Source organism: Anarhichas minor, unplaced genomic scaffold (assembly GCF_050575085.1).
Source record: "Anarhichas minor isolate MPS153535 unplaced genomic scaffold, ASM5057508v1 ptg000024l, whole genome shotgun sequence".
Taxonomy (NCBI): domain Eukaryota; kingdom Metazoa; phylum Chordata; class Actinopteri; order Perciformes; family Anarhichadidae; genus Anarhichas; species Anarhichas minor.
The window spans coordinates 11,601,172-11,618,924 of record NW_027466470.1 but is presented as its reverse complement, the minus strand read 5'-3'; the positions used below and the strand labels follow the sequence as shown (position 1 = coordinate 11,618,924).

Genomic DNA, 17,753 nt, shown 5'->3' with positions numbered 1-17,753 from the left:
GACATTTGAATGGGTGTATTTAGGATTATTGTTGTAGAAATTGACAGTCGAAATGAACATTTTAAAGGTCTGATAGCTGACTGTGATTCTGAGGAAATGTGTTTCTTTGGGTTGTCCACAGAGCCTTGAACTCCTCCAGGCTGCAGGCCATGTGTATCGCCATGCTGCCCGGGTACAGAGACCCATATTCAGACCGCGTGCCGACTAGAGGGGAGATCGGCTGCTTCCTCAGCCACTACAACATCTGGAAACAGGTAGCTCTGTATAGATGTGTCAAGCAAGACTCAGCTACGTGCAGTGCAGCTGGTGTGGCAGTTTGATGAAGAGCGACAGTATGAAGAGGTTTAGGTCCTCCAGAGTTGACCGCTGTTACGTGTCTCCCCCTAGGTGGTGCAGCAGGAACTGCTGCAAGTGATTGTGCTGGAGGATGATGTGAGACTTGAGCCCAGGTTTTGCAGCATGCTGGTGACTATCATGGGAAATGTACAGAGGGTGGGCCTTGAATGGGACCCCATGTTAGTGACTTTGTGCAGTTTTATACACATTTTCCATCGCTTGTACCTTGCATACTCATATTCAAAGCACCACAGACCTGTCACTCACATTTCTGTGCTCATAAAGTTATGTAGGCCGTGAGCGGCTGCAGGTGAAGAAGCCAGAGCGCTGGGTGAAGGGAGTCAGTAACCTCGTGTACCCAGGTTACTCCTACTGGACCTTGGCTTACGTCCTGTCACTGAACGGGGGCCCAGAAGCTCCTGCAAGCGAAACCCCCTGAACAAAATGCTGCCTGTTGATGAGTTCCTATACCTCTACGTCAGAGACACAGACACCTCCACCATCGACGGCGAGCGAGGCCGTGGAAACAGACTGGAACAGAGACGGTGAAACCTGCGGCTCCTCTCTCTGTCAGTGGAAACAGAGATGAACTCTGAGGGGACGTATGTCATATTACCCAGCATGGCCAGTTTAACATCCTCAGGGGGGCCCAGGGGCACAAATTAGCAACTGGGCCCCTAAACGCTCCTGCTCCTCCTCCTCCTCCTCCTCCTCCTCCTCCTCGTCTCTATGCCATGTGAGCAGTTGTTCTAAGATGGAGCAGATTTTACGTGTATAAAAGTGAAATGACGATATAAAAACTACCTATTAGTTAAAGAAGACTTTCTCCAAGCCCTACACTAATCATCTCGGTTGATATTGGGCTCTGGTGGTTTATTATGTGGTGGCATATTTCAACCAATCTTCATTCAAATTGGTTTGGAGCTTTTGGGGCCCCTAGAGCTGTGCGGCCCCAGAGCAGCTGCTTCCACACATCAAGAACACGTCGAGATCAAGACTGGCACATTATAGTGCGTCCTTCCAAAAGTAAAATGTCTTCAGGGTGAATAGATTCCATGTAATAACTATTCAACATCAAACTCAGTTTAAAAGATACAAGCCCATAAATACACCTGTTTCTTAACTGCATTTTTGTATCTACAGTTTCTAGTTAAGAAAGTTTCTCATTTTAACTTTTCCACATGATGTTTTTCACGTTATTATGACATTCTCTTGCTGACATACTAACAAGATGGAAGTTGTCATAAAACATTATAATGAGAAATGTTTTATGTTTTAATAAGTCCACAGTATGAATACAAACTTTGGACTTGGATAAAATAGTACAACCCTGCTGCCACTAATATTGCCTTACATGCATTACTGGGACAAGATGTCACGTCTTTCAACGATGGTGACGCCACGTTTCCTTTATTTAGGAAATATGACCTTTCACTCATCAAATAAAGTCATTTCTGTTTAGATCTTATCTAGGCTGATTATTATTTGTAACTGCCTGTAAGTGCAACTTCAATGAGCCGAAGAAAAAGACAAAAATCAACTTAAATGTTTTACTTTTAATTCCTTAAAAAAAGCACAAACAGCAAACAATGGAACCATTGTATATTAGCACTGTTCCATATCACAAAATGAGTAATGAAAAGAATATTTAAACCACACTTTCTTGGAATAAATTAATCAGCACAACAAAAGAAGAAGAACATGCTTGTACTTAGGTGTTGCACAGGAGATATTGAAACTCCAATGCTCAAAATGTAAGACACCTGAGAATATAAATATCAAAACGACTTGCTGCAGCAGTTATTTAGTTCCACAGTTCCTCTTTACCTTAACTAAAGCGTTGACAAGAGTTTTCCAAAAATTACATTAATGTAAAAATTAGGCATCAATTTAAAAAACTTTTTGTACAATGTGCATATCTGAATTAGTGTGGTGACGAGCAAAATCATCGCATCTTCTTTCTCAGCAAGGCAGCAAATAATCGAATCCAAAGTGGACAACGCTCGTCTGCCATCAAGCCACATTCAGTGATATGAACCGAAGGATTTGGACTGAGCTCTTTCAATTGAAATCTGCAGTGAAGTGACAGTTTACAGATATTTGTTCTTTACATTTTTAATAACCCTTTTAAGCCTCTGCCCGAGGCAGCAGAGAGCCTCTCCCTCCACAACGAAGACTCCTGCTGGGCTTTAATGACAGGGGCTTGATTTATCCCAGAGATTCATTTGCTACTGACTATTAACAACAGAAGTTCATTGAGGCAGGAAGAATGAAATTCTGCTGCTATACAGGTAGTAGTGATGTTGCATATAAAGACAAGATAAGGGCAAGGGTACATAGCAGACCATCTAGCTGATTAAAAACTCATTTCTGAAATCCAAAGTTCGATGGCTATTGAGGACTTTCTGAAAGACAGTTTGGATGGATTTTGTAAAGAAAAAATAATCAGTGAGGTATGTTGTTATTGTGATATTATAGCTTTGAGACACAGACAGAGTCTGTGTGTGAAGACACTCATCTGTGAGAGGAGATGAGAGCAAATATTTCCATTTGAAGACGTAAAAAAACAACAACATTGTGTGTTCCTTAGTTATTAAACATTCCATGTGTTCGTGGTTACTGCCAGCAGCAACCAAGAACAGTCAACAGATCAAACTTCTGAAGAAGAAATGTGTACAAAATTTCAAAGCATCGCATTCACTCCAATGAGCACAACTCCCATGAAAATGAGATCAACAGTGAAGTGGTGACGGTGGTTTGACACATGGATGAGGAAGACGTCTGAAGTCTGAATGTGGAGGAGACAAAGCTGAAAGATCTATATAGAAAATAAAAATACATATTCCATAACGAGAGATGGTCTGGATGACTACGCCACACACACGCACACAAAAAAAACACGAACCAAAAAAAACTACCACCAACTTATTGTATCACGTTTTCTAAAGCACTTGGACAAAAAAGGCGTTTTTACAAACCATCGGTTAGCAACACATTAGTTCCACAGTGCAAGCCATCACACTATTCAGCCAAACACACCTGTGAGAAAAAGTGCCATATTGCATAATGAGCATCTGTGATGAGCCCACATGAGGGCATGTATACCTGTACAAGCATCCAACTGTAAACATGGTGCGAAGTAGTTATGACATAGTTTAAGGCTTTAAGTGTTGTTCACTGAGATAAAGGAATATGTCCATGCGCTGGACAAACAGTGTGGAAACATCGAAAACTAATTTAAAAAAAGATTCTCTCTATAATCAGACCTGCCAGGTCATTGAATAGATTTTAAATCTCTAAATTACTTGAGGTTTGCTGATGAATGTTGTTTTTCCTGAAATACATGGCTGATTATTGACTTGTGTATGGTATGTAGGAATATTTAGGTGTCAGTTTTCCTAGAATGGACTGAACAGGTTCTTCACACATCTTCATCTGTTTCGCCAACATGTCATTGGATATTTTGACATGTCAAACACAGGTGTAACCAATAATAACACTGTATCCTGTTCACACGTGCCTGCTGGTTCAATGACACGCCTTCATAGAATAGTCATCATTAACTTATTATTTATATTAGTTGCACCTGTGCTTTTGCGGCTTTGACAAGTCAAAATGTGCGCCTCACCAAATGGGAGCATAGTAGTAGTTTTTGAGCGTTTTTGTTTGTTTGTTTTCCCAACGCCATGTGTTAGACTTCTGGTTATTTTGCTGCTGAAACTCAAACCATACAGAAACACCTGGTACATCTGGCTTCACACCCCTGATGAGCGGGATGAAGACTTTTACTTTGAAGGCAGCAGGCTGAAAGTCAAGCTCAACTGGTGTCATCTTTTTTCCCCCCAAAAAATATTTTTGACATCATAGCATACACTTTTCCCAGTTCTGTCGCTAACAAAAATGTAAATAAAAACACACACACCGACGCTCACAGGCAATGCCATCCTATCAAGAGTATACCATTACCCCTAATATAAGGACTACAATTCATCACACGTATTAATTCTGCTGCTAGTAGCATTACCATTTATCTACATTAAAAGCTTAAAGCTTATATACATTTGCATCAGTATTAGACACAATACTACTGTGTATTATGTGCCAGCATTTCACGAGTGATAACTGATCTTAAGGATGGCGTGCAAACAGCTCCGATACAATTTGATCATTAGTTAAACTGGATGTAAAGAAAATATTACAAAATTGACTCAATGATGGTTACCAAAGCAATAAAAAAAATGAAGGAATATGTCACGACTAAAACTTTTATATGGAATGAGCAAAGCTAAAAACAAATACATCTAAAAGGCTTCTCGTCACCGCCTCGCTACCTAACATCACAAGGTTGTGTTACTCGTGGTAAATAAATGGTGCTGAAGAGCACAACAACAATCTACAAATGAACCACAAGAAAACAAGAGGTTTGGCTTCTGATGAATGCGAAGACTTTTACAGAAAATGTGAAAAATCCCTGCAAGTTGTGCGAGTTATTGTTAGGGTTGGGTTTATCGATTCAAATCTGCTTAATGATTCCTTTTCTAATCGAATCCTGAGTAAGAAAAGAGACCAAAGTATGTCGAAAGTAAAAAAACACATTTATTTTCATAAGGTTTAGGCTGCCATATACAAGTAATACATGACAACGTATTTAGCGATTTGTTTTTGGTTAAAACCAGAAAAATATATAAATAATCTCTGTTGGGCCAAGTTGAATGGTTTTGATTTTGCTCTCTGAGGCATTCATATTGTTGTTTTAGGCAACGTGAGGCAACCAATGAGCATGACTGCTTTATGGTATAATTAGTTTTACAATTTTGCATCAATGTGATGAAGTACCTTGATTTGCCCTGTATTAAATTGACTGGATTAAAAACAAAAAAAGTAACATTCTCATCTGGTCATGTGATCTATAAAAATGTTTCATTTGATTTAATTGTCATGATACAGGACATCTAAAATGTTTAATTCTTAAACCATTCTGTAGTAAATGTGTCGTCATATTAGGCACTTTGAGCCTTGCATGTATGTATTTTCATGCAGTGATTACATTTCAGTGCCTCACTGCGGTCTTGTCTGAAGCGCACTTTTAAAAGCGAGCTCCAGTCCGTCATATTGTAAACATTATACACTTACTTTGATACACGCGTAACCGGCAATGCAAATTAAGTGCATAGGTCCAAACTTAGATTTCAGGAAACGATACGTGGAATCGAAAAGCACATTTCTTAACGAATCCCCACCTCTTATGGATTTGGAGCATCCTAGATACCCAACCCTAGTTATGTTGATCCGGTGGATAGTGGTCACATGACTCGTCTATGTTGATGGAGGGATGAAGCTGCTTCAACCTCGCATCCAGCTCTGTGTCTGTGTGTGTGTTGTGTACGTGTGTTATGTGCATTTTTTGAGTCCAACACAGCAATGCTAAACCCTAATCAGTGGATCTGATTGTAGCTGGTTAACTTGAAACCACTGTGATCTTCTGTGCTCCTGCTAGGACACACCCCCCAAACCCAAACCATTCTAATGGTGCATGACTGGGCTGGGAGAGGAGGAGGCGCCCTTGTTGCGGCCCAACATGGAGGGCTGGAAGTCAGGATGGCGACGGGCGTGCTTGATCAGGTGGTCGCTGCGCATGAAGCGCTTGTCACATAGTGGGCACAGAAAGCGTTTTTCCCCCGTGTGGGTGCGGGTGTGGCGGGCGAGCTCGTCGGAGCGGGCAAACTTCTTTTCGCAGTCAGGCCAGGTGCACGGGAAAGGCCTCTCACCTGCAGCGCGGAGGCAGAGAAGAGAGGGGAGAACCATTTACCACCATGTACTTTATCACACCTTTGACTTTGCAAAACAAGCACGCATTACATTTTTTTTGACATTTTTGATGACTAAAATATGTTGCTGACACATGGGATGGGAGACAGTCACTTATTCCTCACTTATTCCCATTCTGCACGACTATTAAGAACTAACAAATGTTGCACCAATGCAGTACATCGGTGAACTAGCAGCCGGTATGTATGACTTCCATTATCGATAATCTGCAGAATACTAGAGACATTGATTAATCATTGGGTCTTTAGCACAAAGTGATGTCTTCAAATAGCTGATTTTACATTCAGTTCAAACCCTCAAATTATGTGATTTACTATCACAGAACACAAAGAAAAGCAACAAATTCTCACAATTGATACTAAAATTAGGGAAATATTGCAAATAATTGTAATTAAATAATTGTAATAACCAATTATCAAACTAAGATTTGATTCATTTTCTTCTCATTTTCATTTAATTTTTGATTAATTTATCGATTGTGCATTTATTTAGGTTTGTTTACTATGTTTTAATTGAACAAATGTCCTCCTGGATAAAATAATAGTAAGAAATGTCGTGTGATTACATCCCTGGAGCAAACATTGAATAGCAATTAGGGTCACAAATCTACTGCCTGCATTACTTCTATGAAATATAGTGTGTAGACAAATACTCTCTACATTGTTAAATACGTGACAAAACATATCTGGGTTTTGGATTCTCCAGATTAGTTTTGCTAAGCCACTACTAGCCTTAATCTCCTGCAGGCAACACGAGCAAAACCGGGATAAGCGAGTAGGATGCTCGGTGCCATTTTCAAGATCACAAAGCCAGACCACGTTGTTGTTGCAGAGTTCTTTGTGGGCGTTCCCATCACCGTTTCTTTGAGCCGTTTCCTGTCGTTAATCCGTTTGCGCCTGCTCACTGACCCTGAACACACCGATTTATTTTAGCGAACATTCACGTGCACGTTTCAGCTCCGTTTTCATTCTGACAGGTGAATCTACTCCCAACCACATCTGGCTCTTACATCGTGGCAATGCACGGTGGAAGAGGTGAGGTGCAGCTACACATTCGGTGATTTTCCTCAGCGAAACACACAAAAAATAAATGAAAACGTGTTCATTCGGAGCATCGGGGTAACGCATCCATTATCGGACGCACCCTCCGCAGCTCTCCCTCCAACGTTTTATCAATAATTTACACATCGCAGAGAATAAAATCGATTTAAACTCGTTAGCAGACGCCAACAAGGAGTTGATGCCCAGAGGGGGAAACAAAACTTCAGTCAAAACATCAAGCACTTGCTGCTTCTGCTGCCGTCAACAGGACCAACTTTGCCCGACAATAAACTCTCTGCTCTCGACGTTAAGGTTTCGTCTTACGTTCATTTCATATGCAAATGCAGGCAGGAGGAAGACCATCGTCACCGATTTTAACGTCCAGCCCAGTTCTTTTGTTAGTTTACTTCTTTGTCAGAGTCTCTGAGGGGAGAGTTTTTCTGTCTTTCCCTCTTTGTTTGGCCACGTTATTGGACCAAGCGGGGGGTAAATTGGGAAGCATTTTCCACCACCACACCACTATTAGACAATTCTAAAAAAAACACACAAAGAAGAGCACAACACTTCCCATATTCCCCATGATTAGTCCCGTAATAACAATACGGGTTTGCATGTCACCGACACAGCAGAAGTCGGGGACCATGTTTATATATTTGGGGGTTAGCTAAGCAGCTACGCAACATGTGAACCGCTGATGCAACCAAACTGTTATTGTGTCTCCGTACCTGTGTGTGTCCGGATGTGTGCCTTCAGGTGGGACGATTTCCCGTAAACTCTGTCGCATCCGTCAAAAGTGCACTGGTGTCGCTTCACCGGGGACCGCGGGGCCCCCACGCCTCCTCCCCCCCTAAACTGTCCGGGGACAGGGGTAGCAGAGGGGGTCATGGTAGGGGTGGTGGGGTCGGACAACGTGGTGTAACCGCTCTCTCCACCACACGAGGAGTTGCTGCTCTCCGAGTAGGCCGACATGGGGCGGAACTTGCCGTGTAGGTCGGTGAGGATACCGGCCACCGCCATCATGTTGGCCCCCTCCAGCCTCAGCGCCTCCCGCACTTCCCTGTCCTCGCACGACACCTCGGGCTCCCCGGGGAGCAGGCCCACGGTGGTCGGCAGACCGGCGGGGGCGACCGGGATGGGTCTGTGCAGGACGGGACCGCTGGATATCGACACGAGACACTCGGCAGCAAAATAATCAGACGAAGCAGTCAACGACATTGTTATCTGCTTTGTTTGGGTGGAGTTATCTTTAAAAAAAAGAAACTAAAAAGATTCCGCCAGGAGGGGCTAACGGTAGTCTGAGCCTGACCTCGTTTTCATCAAACTCGACGAACCAACCGTTTCCAGCTGAGCCTCGTTACAGCCATACAGCGTATCGGTAGTTTATAAAAAAGACTAAAGTTTATCAAAAAAATGATACAAATTACAATAATAATGTGCTAAAACCGTGCCAATGCCTCCGGGCCAACACGCGTGTCCCTCACCGTCTGACGGTTCATTGTGTCTGAGCCGCGGAGAAGCCGGTCAAACCTACGCCCCCTGGTCCGGACTGAAGATGCGTTCAAACCTGTCAGATAAAATAGGATGGAGATTTAATGAGATTACATTTATATAAATTCCGTACTGGTACGGCTATTTTATTATTTCACTACACTTGCTCCAATATCGATTTGATTTATACATTTACGTCACCGTCATATAGCAAATCACAAATCCCAACATTAAACTCAAACGGTGAATGTAACATCTAGTTGTGTTCTGGTTGCGTAATTTTATATATTACCTCTAAAATACGTGTGTAATTGTTTTAGTTTTAGCATAATACATAATATTTGGCATACTTACTGTAACTAATTGTCCTACTATTTCATGACCTACACGTTGGGGATGAAAGCACAGTATTTTAAGCGAAAGGTCTAAACTTCCATTTTTTCTAGGTTTTGAACGCAGCCTCAAGCAGCAGCACGCAGAGACTGACGTCGCAGCTCGGGCGTGGACCGCGGCGGTGGGTGCATCCTGGAAAGTAGGTGGCAGGCAGCTTGGGTAATGATGGGGGAAGGAGATGGGGTTTGAAGGGGAGGCGTGATGGGTTATTTAGTTTGAGCCCAACTACGTGGCTGAGCGGCGCATGGCTTTTATAATTCATATTTCTGGCAAATAAAGTTATATGAAGAGCCTTTATAGTCCCTAACTATCTACTTTAAAACGTTTTTTATTACAGACACAGACACAGACACGCTCGTAGCCTACCTCTCTCCACTAGTTTGCTTTGTCTTCAGAGAAGTTGGTTGTGTGGCTTATTGATATAGACTGTATGTGTATAGGAGTGTGTATCTGAAAATAATCTCCAAGCAAATCTATTCTATTGTTAAAGATGTACAACAGAAAAAAAACTTTTTGTTTTGTTTTGTAGTGCTATTCTATTGTTCTGCATAAGGTGTTGTTGTTATTTTGTCCTAGTCTATCCCTGCAGATAACTATGTCATTATGCTGCCGGCCTGCCAGCGTTCAAACGGTTTAACTTCCCTGCAATAAGCTGAATTTTCTCTTTGTGGCTCATGTCGTATGTATGTCCAGGTTAATGGGAGGAATAACAAAACTTTTTTTTGTGAGGCCCAGTACTGTGTTGAGTGATTGGCTCAGAGAGTTTTTGTAGCCCCAGCTTGGTAGGTATTTCCTGATTGGTCGCTGTGAGCACCATGGGTCACCGAGGGAGCCCACATACAAGTGTGGTCTTTCAGTGGCTGCGAACAGTGCTTGGTTTTCATCTCGCTTACATGTGGAGGCTTAGATGCAGCCAGACCTGCCGTGACTTAGGGTTGCTATGGCTATGTCCTTGTTACTTCTCATCTGTCGAAATGTTACACTCATTTTTCTCCTGCTACATGGTGAGTTTTATGGCTTTTGTTGTTTTTCTTGTGTGCTCTTTTCATTCCTGTTGTGCAATTTCATTTTCCATTGAATTTAGAGTTGACTAGAGTCAAGATGAAATTACTTTGAGTGTTCAGTATAATATGTTTATAGCAGGCCATGTTTGAGAAAAGTTGATATTTTTTGTCATTATGTCTGAGATTTTTTACTTGATATTCTCTGCAGAAGTTGATGGATTTCAGACCGAACCAAATCTCTGTGATTCAAGTTGTGCTGGTGAGAATCCAGTTTGTGCTTATGTTGAATATGATGCATGTTCACTGACAAATACTTAAATAACATGTTTTTTTCATTCAAGACAGTAAATTATTTGTACTACAATATTTGCCTTAGTGACACATTTCTTTTTTTGAATCTCATGGTTATTGTTTCTTGTCTGTAGGGTTTCCTACCCTTGACTTGGCCTATCAGAGAGGGGTGAGGTACACTTACAGATATAGCACGACAATTACCACAACCCTTCATGGCTCCAATGCTGGCAGGAATGGACTGGCGTTGGACTGTGTGGTTGATATTGACGTGGTTTCAAAGTGTCACCTAATGATGCAGGTCAGCTTTAATCAGCTTTAATTATTTTTTAAAGAAAAAAAAAGTAGGCTACTGCAAAAAGTCAATGATCTATGCACATGCTTGTCCAACAGATTAGGAATCCACAGATAAAGCGTCTTTCCACTCAAAAAGAACATTCTGTGCAACGTTTGAAGAGCTTGAGGTATTATTCTTTTGATTTCACACAATTTGATGTGTTTTTATAAAGTATAGTGAATGAATGAATGTTGGATTGAATGCATGTGGTTCTGTCTTTTCTCGGCCTGCCGCAATCAAAGTGTAAGTCCAGATCATTTTGGAATGCTACAACTGTTTTTCCTCTGAATGTGATACTCTGTTCAGACGCTCCACTTGTCTGTGTTCTCGGGTCTCGGGGGGGGCTCATCTGGTGTTTTTGTTTCCCAGGGAGTCACTGGAGAGAAAGCGCCTCAAGTTCTCCCTCCAGGAGGGAAAGGTCACGGCCCTCTGTCTCCAGGAGGGGGAGCAGGTGTGGGCCCTCAACATTAAAAGGGCCCTACTGAGCATGCTCCAGACCTCCCGCATGGCCTCCAAACAGGAATTGGAAAAGGAGGTGAGGGTTAATGAGGGCTATGTTCTATCTACATGCCCAATTTGCAAGATATATACACACACCGGCTCTTAAGTCTTTATCGTCTAGTCTGACAAATACCACCTCTACTCCTACTACAAACAATAACCACCATTAACACCATCTTGCCTCAATATAGTGCATTCACGTGGCGATTATCTGACTTTTCTTAAACTCCTCTTTCTCAGACCGATGTGTACGGAACGTGCACCAGCAGGTATGAAAGGAGAGGACCTGTGCTGCTGAAGAGCAGAGATCTAAAAGAGTGCCATCAGTCCAGGCTGGCAAACTTCTGGCCCCATTCAGTCTCTTTAACTGAAGATACAGTGAGTTTACCTCTCTTCTGTGTTTGTTAAAAAAGTGGTTACCACTGTGGACACAGAGTTTACATTCTATTCAATTAAAAAATGTACACATGGTAGTTGTGTTATAGGCTGATTCCAATGTTATTCGACTTTTTAGGTCAAATTAATTTATAAATGATTCCATTTTTCTCCAGTTGAATTTTATCAGCTGTGTAGAGCTTAGAAACATCAGTTAGATCATCATTTTAGCTAATAAAAAAAGTAATTAAACACAACATAGTTATTGTTGGACTTCGTCCCAGGATCTAAGTACTTCTAAAATGGTGGTATATGCTTCTAGATTCATTTTTTCTAGTCTGATGAGTTCAAGAGAAGTGGAAGTTGAAAGTGGACAATGACGTTGGTTGTCACTTGTCTGCACCACAGAATAAGAGGATGTCCTTTTTAGCCAACTTTAAAAAAAAATCAATATTACATCAGTCATTTGGTTCGACAGTTGGTTTCGATTCATGCTTTTTTGATGGGAGGTTTGTTGTCTTTTTTGCTAGTCAGTGCAGTCAGAGCTGCACTGTGTTCAGAGGCATGGATCTACAGTGATGGAGGAGGTCAACTGTACTGAAGCCGTTTCAATGGCAACGTGGTCCAGGGCTGCAGGGCTGGTGAAGACCCAAACAGTGTCTACTTTGCTCCTGCTCAGGGCCCAACCGGGCACTCCTTCGGGAGCAGGTCAGGAGTAGTACCAACACCTTAGCAACTGTGCGGTTTTACAGACATGGACCCTAATGCTTGCTCTTCTCAATGCTCATGCAGATTCCTTACGTCTTGGCATGCTAACTGACCTGCAGTTTGAGGATGAAGGGGCTGCAAGGCCAGGAAAAGCCAGAGCATCAACACCTCAGCAAGCCAGTCAAACTGTCAGGATGTTATGTAGCCTCACCTCAGACCCACAACTGGTAGGACTCAACAGGTTGCAGTCATCTTTAAACTGTATCTTTCTGTAAAGAACACATATTGTTTTCATCAAATTAATATAAATCCCTTATAAGTAGCTGTACCCTGCCAGACCACTGTTGGCTTGTTTGTGTTTGTATTTGCGGCTTGACTTCCCCTTGGGCTTTGCTGTGTATCATTTTAATGTGTCCCATACACAGGAGGCCAATCAAATCTAATCTGGCAACCTTCATTGTAGTCTATTTACATGGGATGTGTTTAAAAGAGGCCATCAGATCCACACACTCTGGGCTTTATTACTGTGTTAGGATCAGGTGATTGGTGTGTTGAAAAAGTGTGTTCACAGAAAAGGAATCGTTTTGAAGAACTGGAGTGTAAATTTCACTTGTTTATGATGCATATAATGTAAGTCCTTGTATGTGTTTGGATTTTCTCCCAAGGTATCACAAAAGTTCCTTCAACTGGCTTTCCAGCTGAGAGATCTGACTCTTTCTCAACTCCAGACACTTTGGCAAGAAGCGTCTTTCAAGTGTCGCAATGACTGGTCAGTATCTCCCCAGTGTTTTATAATGGAGCATCTTATGTCTAGTCCTTCAGGTTTCCATCAATGTCTCTACATGATGGTTTAAGTTGGGCATTTCCACACTTGTTACAGTTAATAAAAAGTCTTCTACTACCAGTAAATTGGGTTAAAGCCGATAGGACTCTTGTTCATGAGTTACAATTCTAAAACGCTCAGCCTCTGGCCAAGTCAACAAGCACAGAAAGAACAGTCTGTGTGGGACAGTAGCCAACCTAATGAGAAACTACTCTGAGACACAGATTACGTACAGTAGAGCGTCCCCCCTCCTAAGTCCTTAGCATCGCAGTATATCGTAAATACACCTTTATCATAGAGGACGTTCTGACTTGTTAAACACAGGTGTAACTGATAACAAAATTAACAATGACCTCCTTTCAGTGAGGTGTGGCAGTACCTCATGTTGTGTACTATTGTGCATTGCATGACTCACTGGCCCAACTAAATGAGATCGAGATTAAATAACCACCTCATGTCAATCGGAACATTTTTACAGCACCACATTATAATGTGCGACACAGGTTACAGCAGAGGTTCATATTGATGCTGATTAACTGCTTGGACAGGCAGCCTTTGTTGGATGCTTTACCGGCCTGTGGATCTGAGAACTGCATCATACTACTGACCGAACTCATGAGGAACAAAGAGCTGGAGGAGGAGCAGACTCACGCTTTTCTCACCACCATAGCCCTCATCCCTCATCCATCGCCACAGATCATCGACTCCATCAATGTAGGAACATCTATGCGACATTAATGATGTCCTAAACCTCTCGTCAATGCTACTCTCTGTATTCACTCCTGATATATAAGTCAAATTGAAGCCAGAGATATAGAAATGCAAGTAGCTTCTCCATCCATCTATACAAGTAAATATCCTCATGTTGTATACTGTGTCTCTGCTGCCTGTGTTAGGCCTTACTGGAGGTCCCTGAGGTGCGGTCCAAGGCGCTGTTAGCTGGATCATCTCTGGTCTATCAACTGTGCCAAAGGTCTCAAGGCTCCTGTAGTGAACTTCCTCAGGTACAGTCATTCATAGAGACGCTTGAGGAAACCCTGAAGGACGGCTGCGAGGGAGAACAACCCACTCGAGTTAAGGTGCTTGTATTTTCAGACAAAGACACATTAAAAGCTGGCACTAAAACTGGTGCTTTGAACAATGTTACATAAACAATGCCTAATATGCATATATTTTGTCAACCCTACAGCTTTTATATGCACTGAAATCGGTGGGAAACACCGGTCTGTCTGCTCCAACCTTCATTCCTCTGCTTAAGTGCTTCATGCTCGGCCACTCAACTGCACTGGAGCTGAGACTTGCTGCCGTCCAAGCCTTCAGACGCTTTCCCTGCTCAGCTGATGTGAGTTGATTCTGAAACTAATTCTTAAATGGACATATCATGAGAAAAAAAATCACTTTTTCAGTGCATGTGCGCATCAATGTCTCTACATTTTGGTATCTGGAGTGACTACCAACCCACAAACTGTTAAATAAGACAACCCTGTCAGTTTTTGTGGGCTGCCTAAATCATAAAACAAGTGATGTGAGCCATTCGGCATTGGCTCCCCTTCCTATGTCACATGCAAGCTCATCAAAATATACAGCCCCCCATTTCCACAGCTTGAGAACTACCTTTGCAAAGGTGCACCATGTTATTCTTGCATGCCAATCAGAGCAGACTGGGCTTTTTCTGTAGAGGTCTTAAAGAGACAGGCGCTAAAACGAAGCGTTCCAGAGGGTGAATACAGGTATATTAAGACAGACAGTATGATAAATACTATGTGTTTATTTGACATTAAAGCAGTGAAACATGTTCCAGTAGAAACCCAAAATACAAGTATGAAGCTGGAATTAGCATTTTATGTCCCCTTTAAGTCAATAATGAAATGATCATTTGCAACAGTGACATCATGATATTTCTTTTACATATTCCTTCAGAAAATAATTTGACAAGATAGGGATGCTGGACCTTTTAATTGATTATAAGCCAATGTTCACTTTTAAGGGGAGGTTTGTCCCTCAAATGTAAATATGATAAGTCTAATTGATTCATGATGAGTTGAGGTGGAGGTGAAGAGGTGATCGGCAGTCTAACATCAGTGACTGACAGCAGTTTCCTTTCTTCAGAGATCTGTGCTGTTGCAGCTGTACCGGTCCTCCCAGGAGGATCCCGAGGTCAGAATCGCTGCATACCAGCAGCTCATGCACTGCTCCGATCAGAACGTGTTTGAAGTGGTGAAGATGACGCTGAAGAACGAAACATCCAGCCAAGGTCTGATTTAAACCAGTTAATATGTTTAGCAAATGAAAATGTTGATGAACTAAGTCCACTGCTTCTCATGATCATATTTCTGCTTAATTGTCAAACAGGTGAACTATTCTTTGTTGCAGCCACTTTATCATATATTTTCAGTTGTTTATATGTTGTGTTGCTGTACCACAATACTTAAAATTGATTGCATTTGTTTCTTTATACAAAGCTGATGATCCATGTTCTTACAATAATAATTTATCTAATGTCCAAGCAGCTAAAAATAATAATTATTGACGAGAACTTGAGCTTGACATTGATGTGTGTAAAAAATAACCAAATCTATTGATATAATTTTGCAGGTATTTTGTAGACAAACAATCTCTTCATACCCTTTATTATTCTTTGTATATCCTTCTCATATTGTAATATAGTCTGGGCAAGTATATTTATTACAACTCTTTTTCAACTCACTCAAATATTTATAATATCCTGTGAATCTCTGAGCTGCGCTGTAGTAGTACTGAATGAGGTGAATGGGTTGGTGGGGGGGGGGGGGGGGGGGGGGGGGGGGTCATTTTCTTGTTCTGTTTGACATTCATACGCCTTTCCTCTTCTTCTTCTCTAGTGGGATCATATGTGTGGAGTCACCTGACTAATGTCCTGAGGAGCGAGGACCCCATTAAGCAGGCCCTAATCGAGTCACTGCCTGACGACATTATCAGCAGAGACTTTGAGGCTGAGTTTTTGAAATACTCCTCCTATTCAGACTACACAGTTTCATCAGGTAATGACGGCTTCACTTCAGCTTCATATAAAGCAAAATTGCAATCAGGATTAATGTCTGAATTTTTCTGCTTCTTTGTTTGTTTCAGGCATGGGAATTACAAATGTGGAAACATCTTTGGTTTTCTCTCCCAAATCATTTCTACCAAGATCTGCCACTGCCAGTCTGACTCTATATTTTCACGGCAGAGCCCACAACCTTCTGGAAGTGAGTTTGGTATCCATTTGATACCTATATTAGTATATTATATACTTATATTAGTATATTATAATCTTACAAAATGATGTTGAAGGCATGCATTTTGTTTCCCAACTAAGGTGGACCTTCACGTTGAAAATGCTGAACCCCTTTTGAAGAATGTTTTCGGTCACCAAAACTTTGACTCCAATGGAGAGTCTGTGGCTCAAAGTCGAAAGACGCAGCCTAAAGAGACTAAGAGGACAAGAAGAAAAACAGATGAGGACCATAGAGAAGAAAAAGAAAAGTGTTTATCTGGCACCAACAGTTATCTGAGCCAGGCCAGGGCCATGGTGAGGTCACCGCGATTGTTGTAAGACAATCATCTCTACTGGGGATGGGGAGGAGCATTGTGAAGCAGATTACGTTGCATTTTAGATTTATGACTTTTAGTCAATGCTGCTGTCTTGACAGTGCATTCAAAAAAAGAGTTTTTCTATGAGCAACAGTCCAAAACCCCAAAATATTCAGTTTACAATAACTGAAATACATGTAAAAGCAGCTAATTCTTACATTTGAGCAGCCGGAATTATCAAATGTTTGTAATTTTTGCCTAAAAATGACTTAACCGATTCAAAGACAGAGTGCCATGAATATAGATAACAAGAAAGACAATTGCTAAGATAAAGGATAATGATTTACAATACAAGGATGGTTTTTATTTCAAATTATTCAATTTATAGAGAGGAGTAAAACATTTTCTTTACACTTTTAATACCCTGGAATTGCAAAAAAACAATACCTGAAGTTTTATACTTTCAAAAGACAGATAAGGATAATGTAAGAGGATCGTAAGCAAGATTGTGAATGCCTCAGCACATGTACTAAATCCCCCTAATTACTCACAAACATGTATATATAGATAAACCTTTAAGGATACACATGGGAAAATAGCAACATTATCGAGTAAAAAAAGGGGTTTTCATTGCAGGGGCTTAAGATTTCTTATTTTGTAAAGTTTTCCATTGAGTGAAGGTAAATTTCATGACAACATGTTTTGGCTTTGTCTTTTGCAGTTGTTTGGGAGGAGGAGAACAGAGGATAACAGGCTGAAGTGTTGGGTCGGTGTGAAGGTTTTTGGCAACGAGCTCAGCGTGTTTACGTGTGAAGATCTCTACAATCAGATTGACCAGCTGTCGCTGAGCATGGCAGGACTGGCTGTCAAACTTCTCAAGGTATGCTGGAGGTAGATTGTTCTCACAGTCGCTGGTCTCTTCTCTGGCTGTTAACCCCCCCCCCCCCCTCATTTTCATTCTCGCTGCTGTTTTCACTCTCAATCTGCCTTCCTTCTTCTTTGTCCTCCAGGGTCAGGAGGTTCAGCTGAACCACAGGGCCGTGATGATGACAGACGAACTGGTTTTACCGTCTCTG

General features: G+C 41.6%; 1 protein-coding gene across 1 annotated transcript; it reads right to left on the bottom strand.

Annotated features, from left to right (window-relative positions):
* Positions 1 to 1,872: 1,872 nt before the first annotated feature.
* On the bottom strand, positions 1,873 to 8,684 carry LOC142956609 (Krueppel-like factor 9). The gene is made up of 2 exons (XM_076098268.1): positions 7,931 to 8,684; positions 1,873 to 6,104 (listed from the first exon to the last, which is right to left on the bottom strand). Exons 1-2 carry the CDS (start codon positions 8,418 to 8,420, stop codon positions 5,860 to 5,862), a joined length of 735 nt encoding a protein of 244 aa, XP_075954383.1. The 5' UTR covers positions 8,421 to 8,684; the 3' UTR covers positions 1,873 to 5,859.
* Positions 8,685 to 17,753: the final 9,069 nt, after the last annotated feature.

Excerpts from the sequence above, each read along its gene's own strand:
- LOC142956609 (XM_076098268.1), bottom strand. The coding sequence starts at position 8,420 with ATGTCGTTGACTGCTTCGTCTGATTATTTTGCTGCCGAGTGTCTCGTG. Across the intron at positions 6,105-7,930 it reads ACACATCCGGACACACACAG|GTGAGAGGCCTTTCCCGTGC; the intron begins GTACGGAGACAC and ends TCCGCGCTGCAG.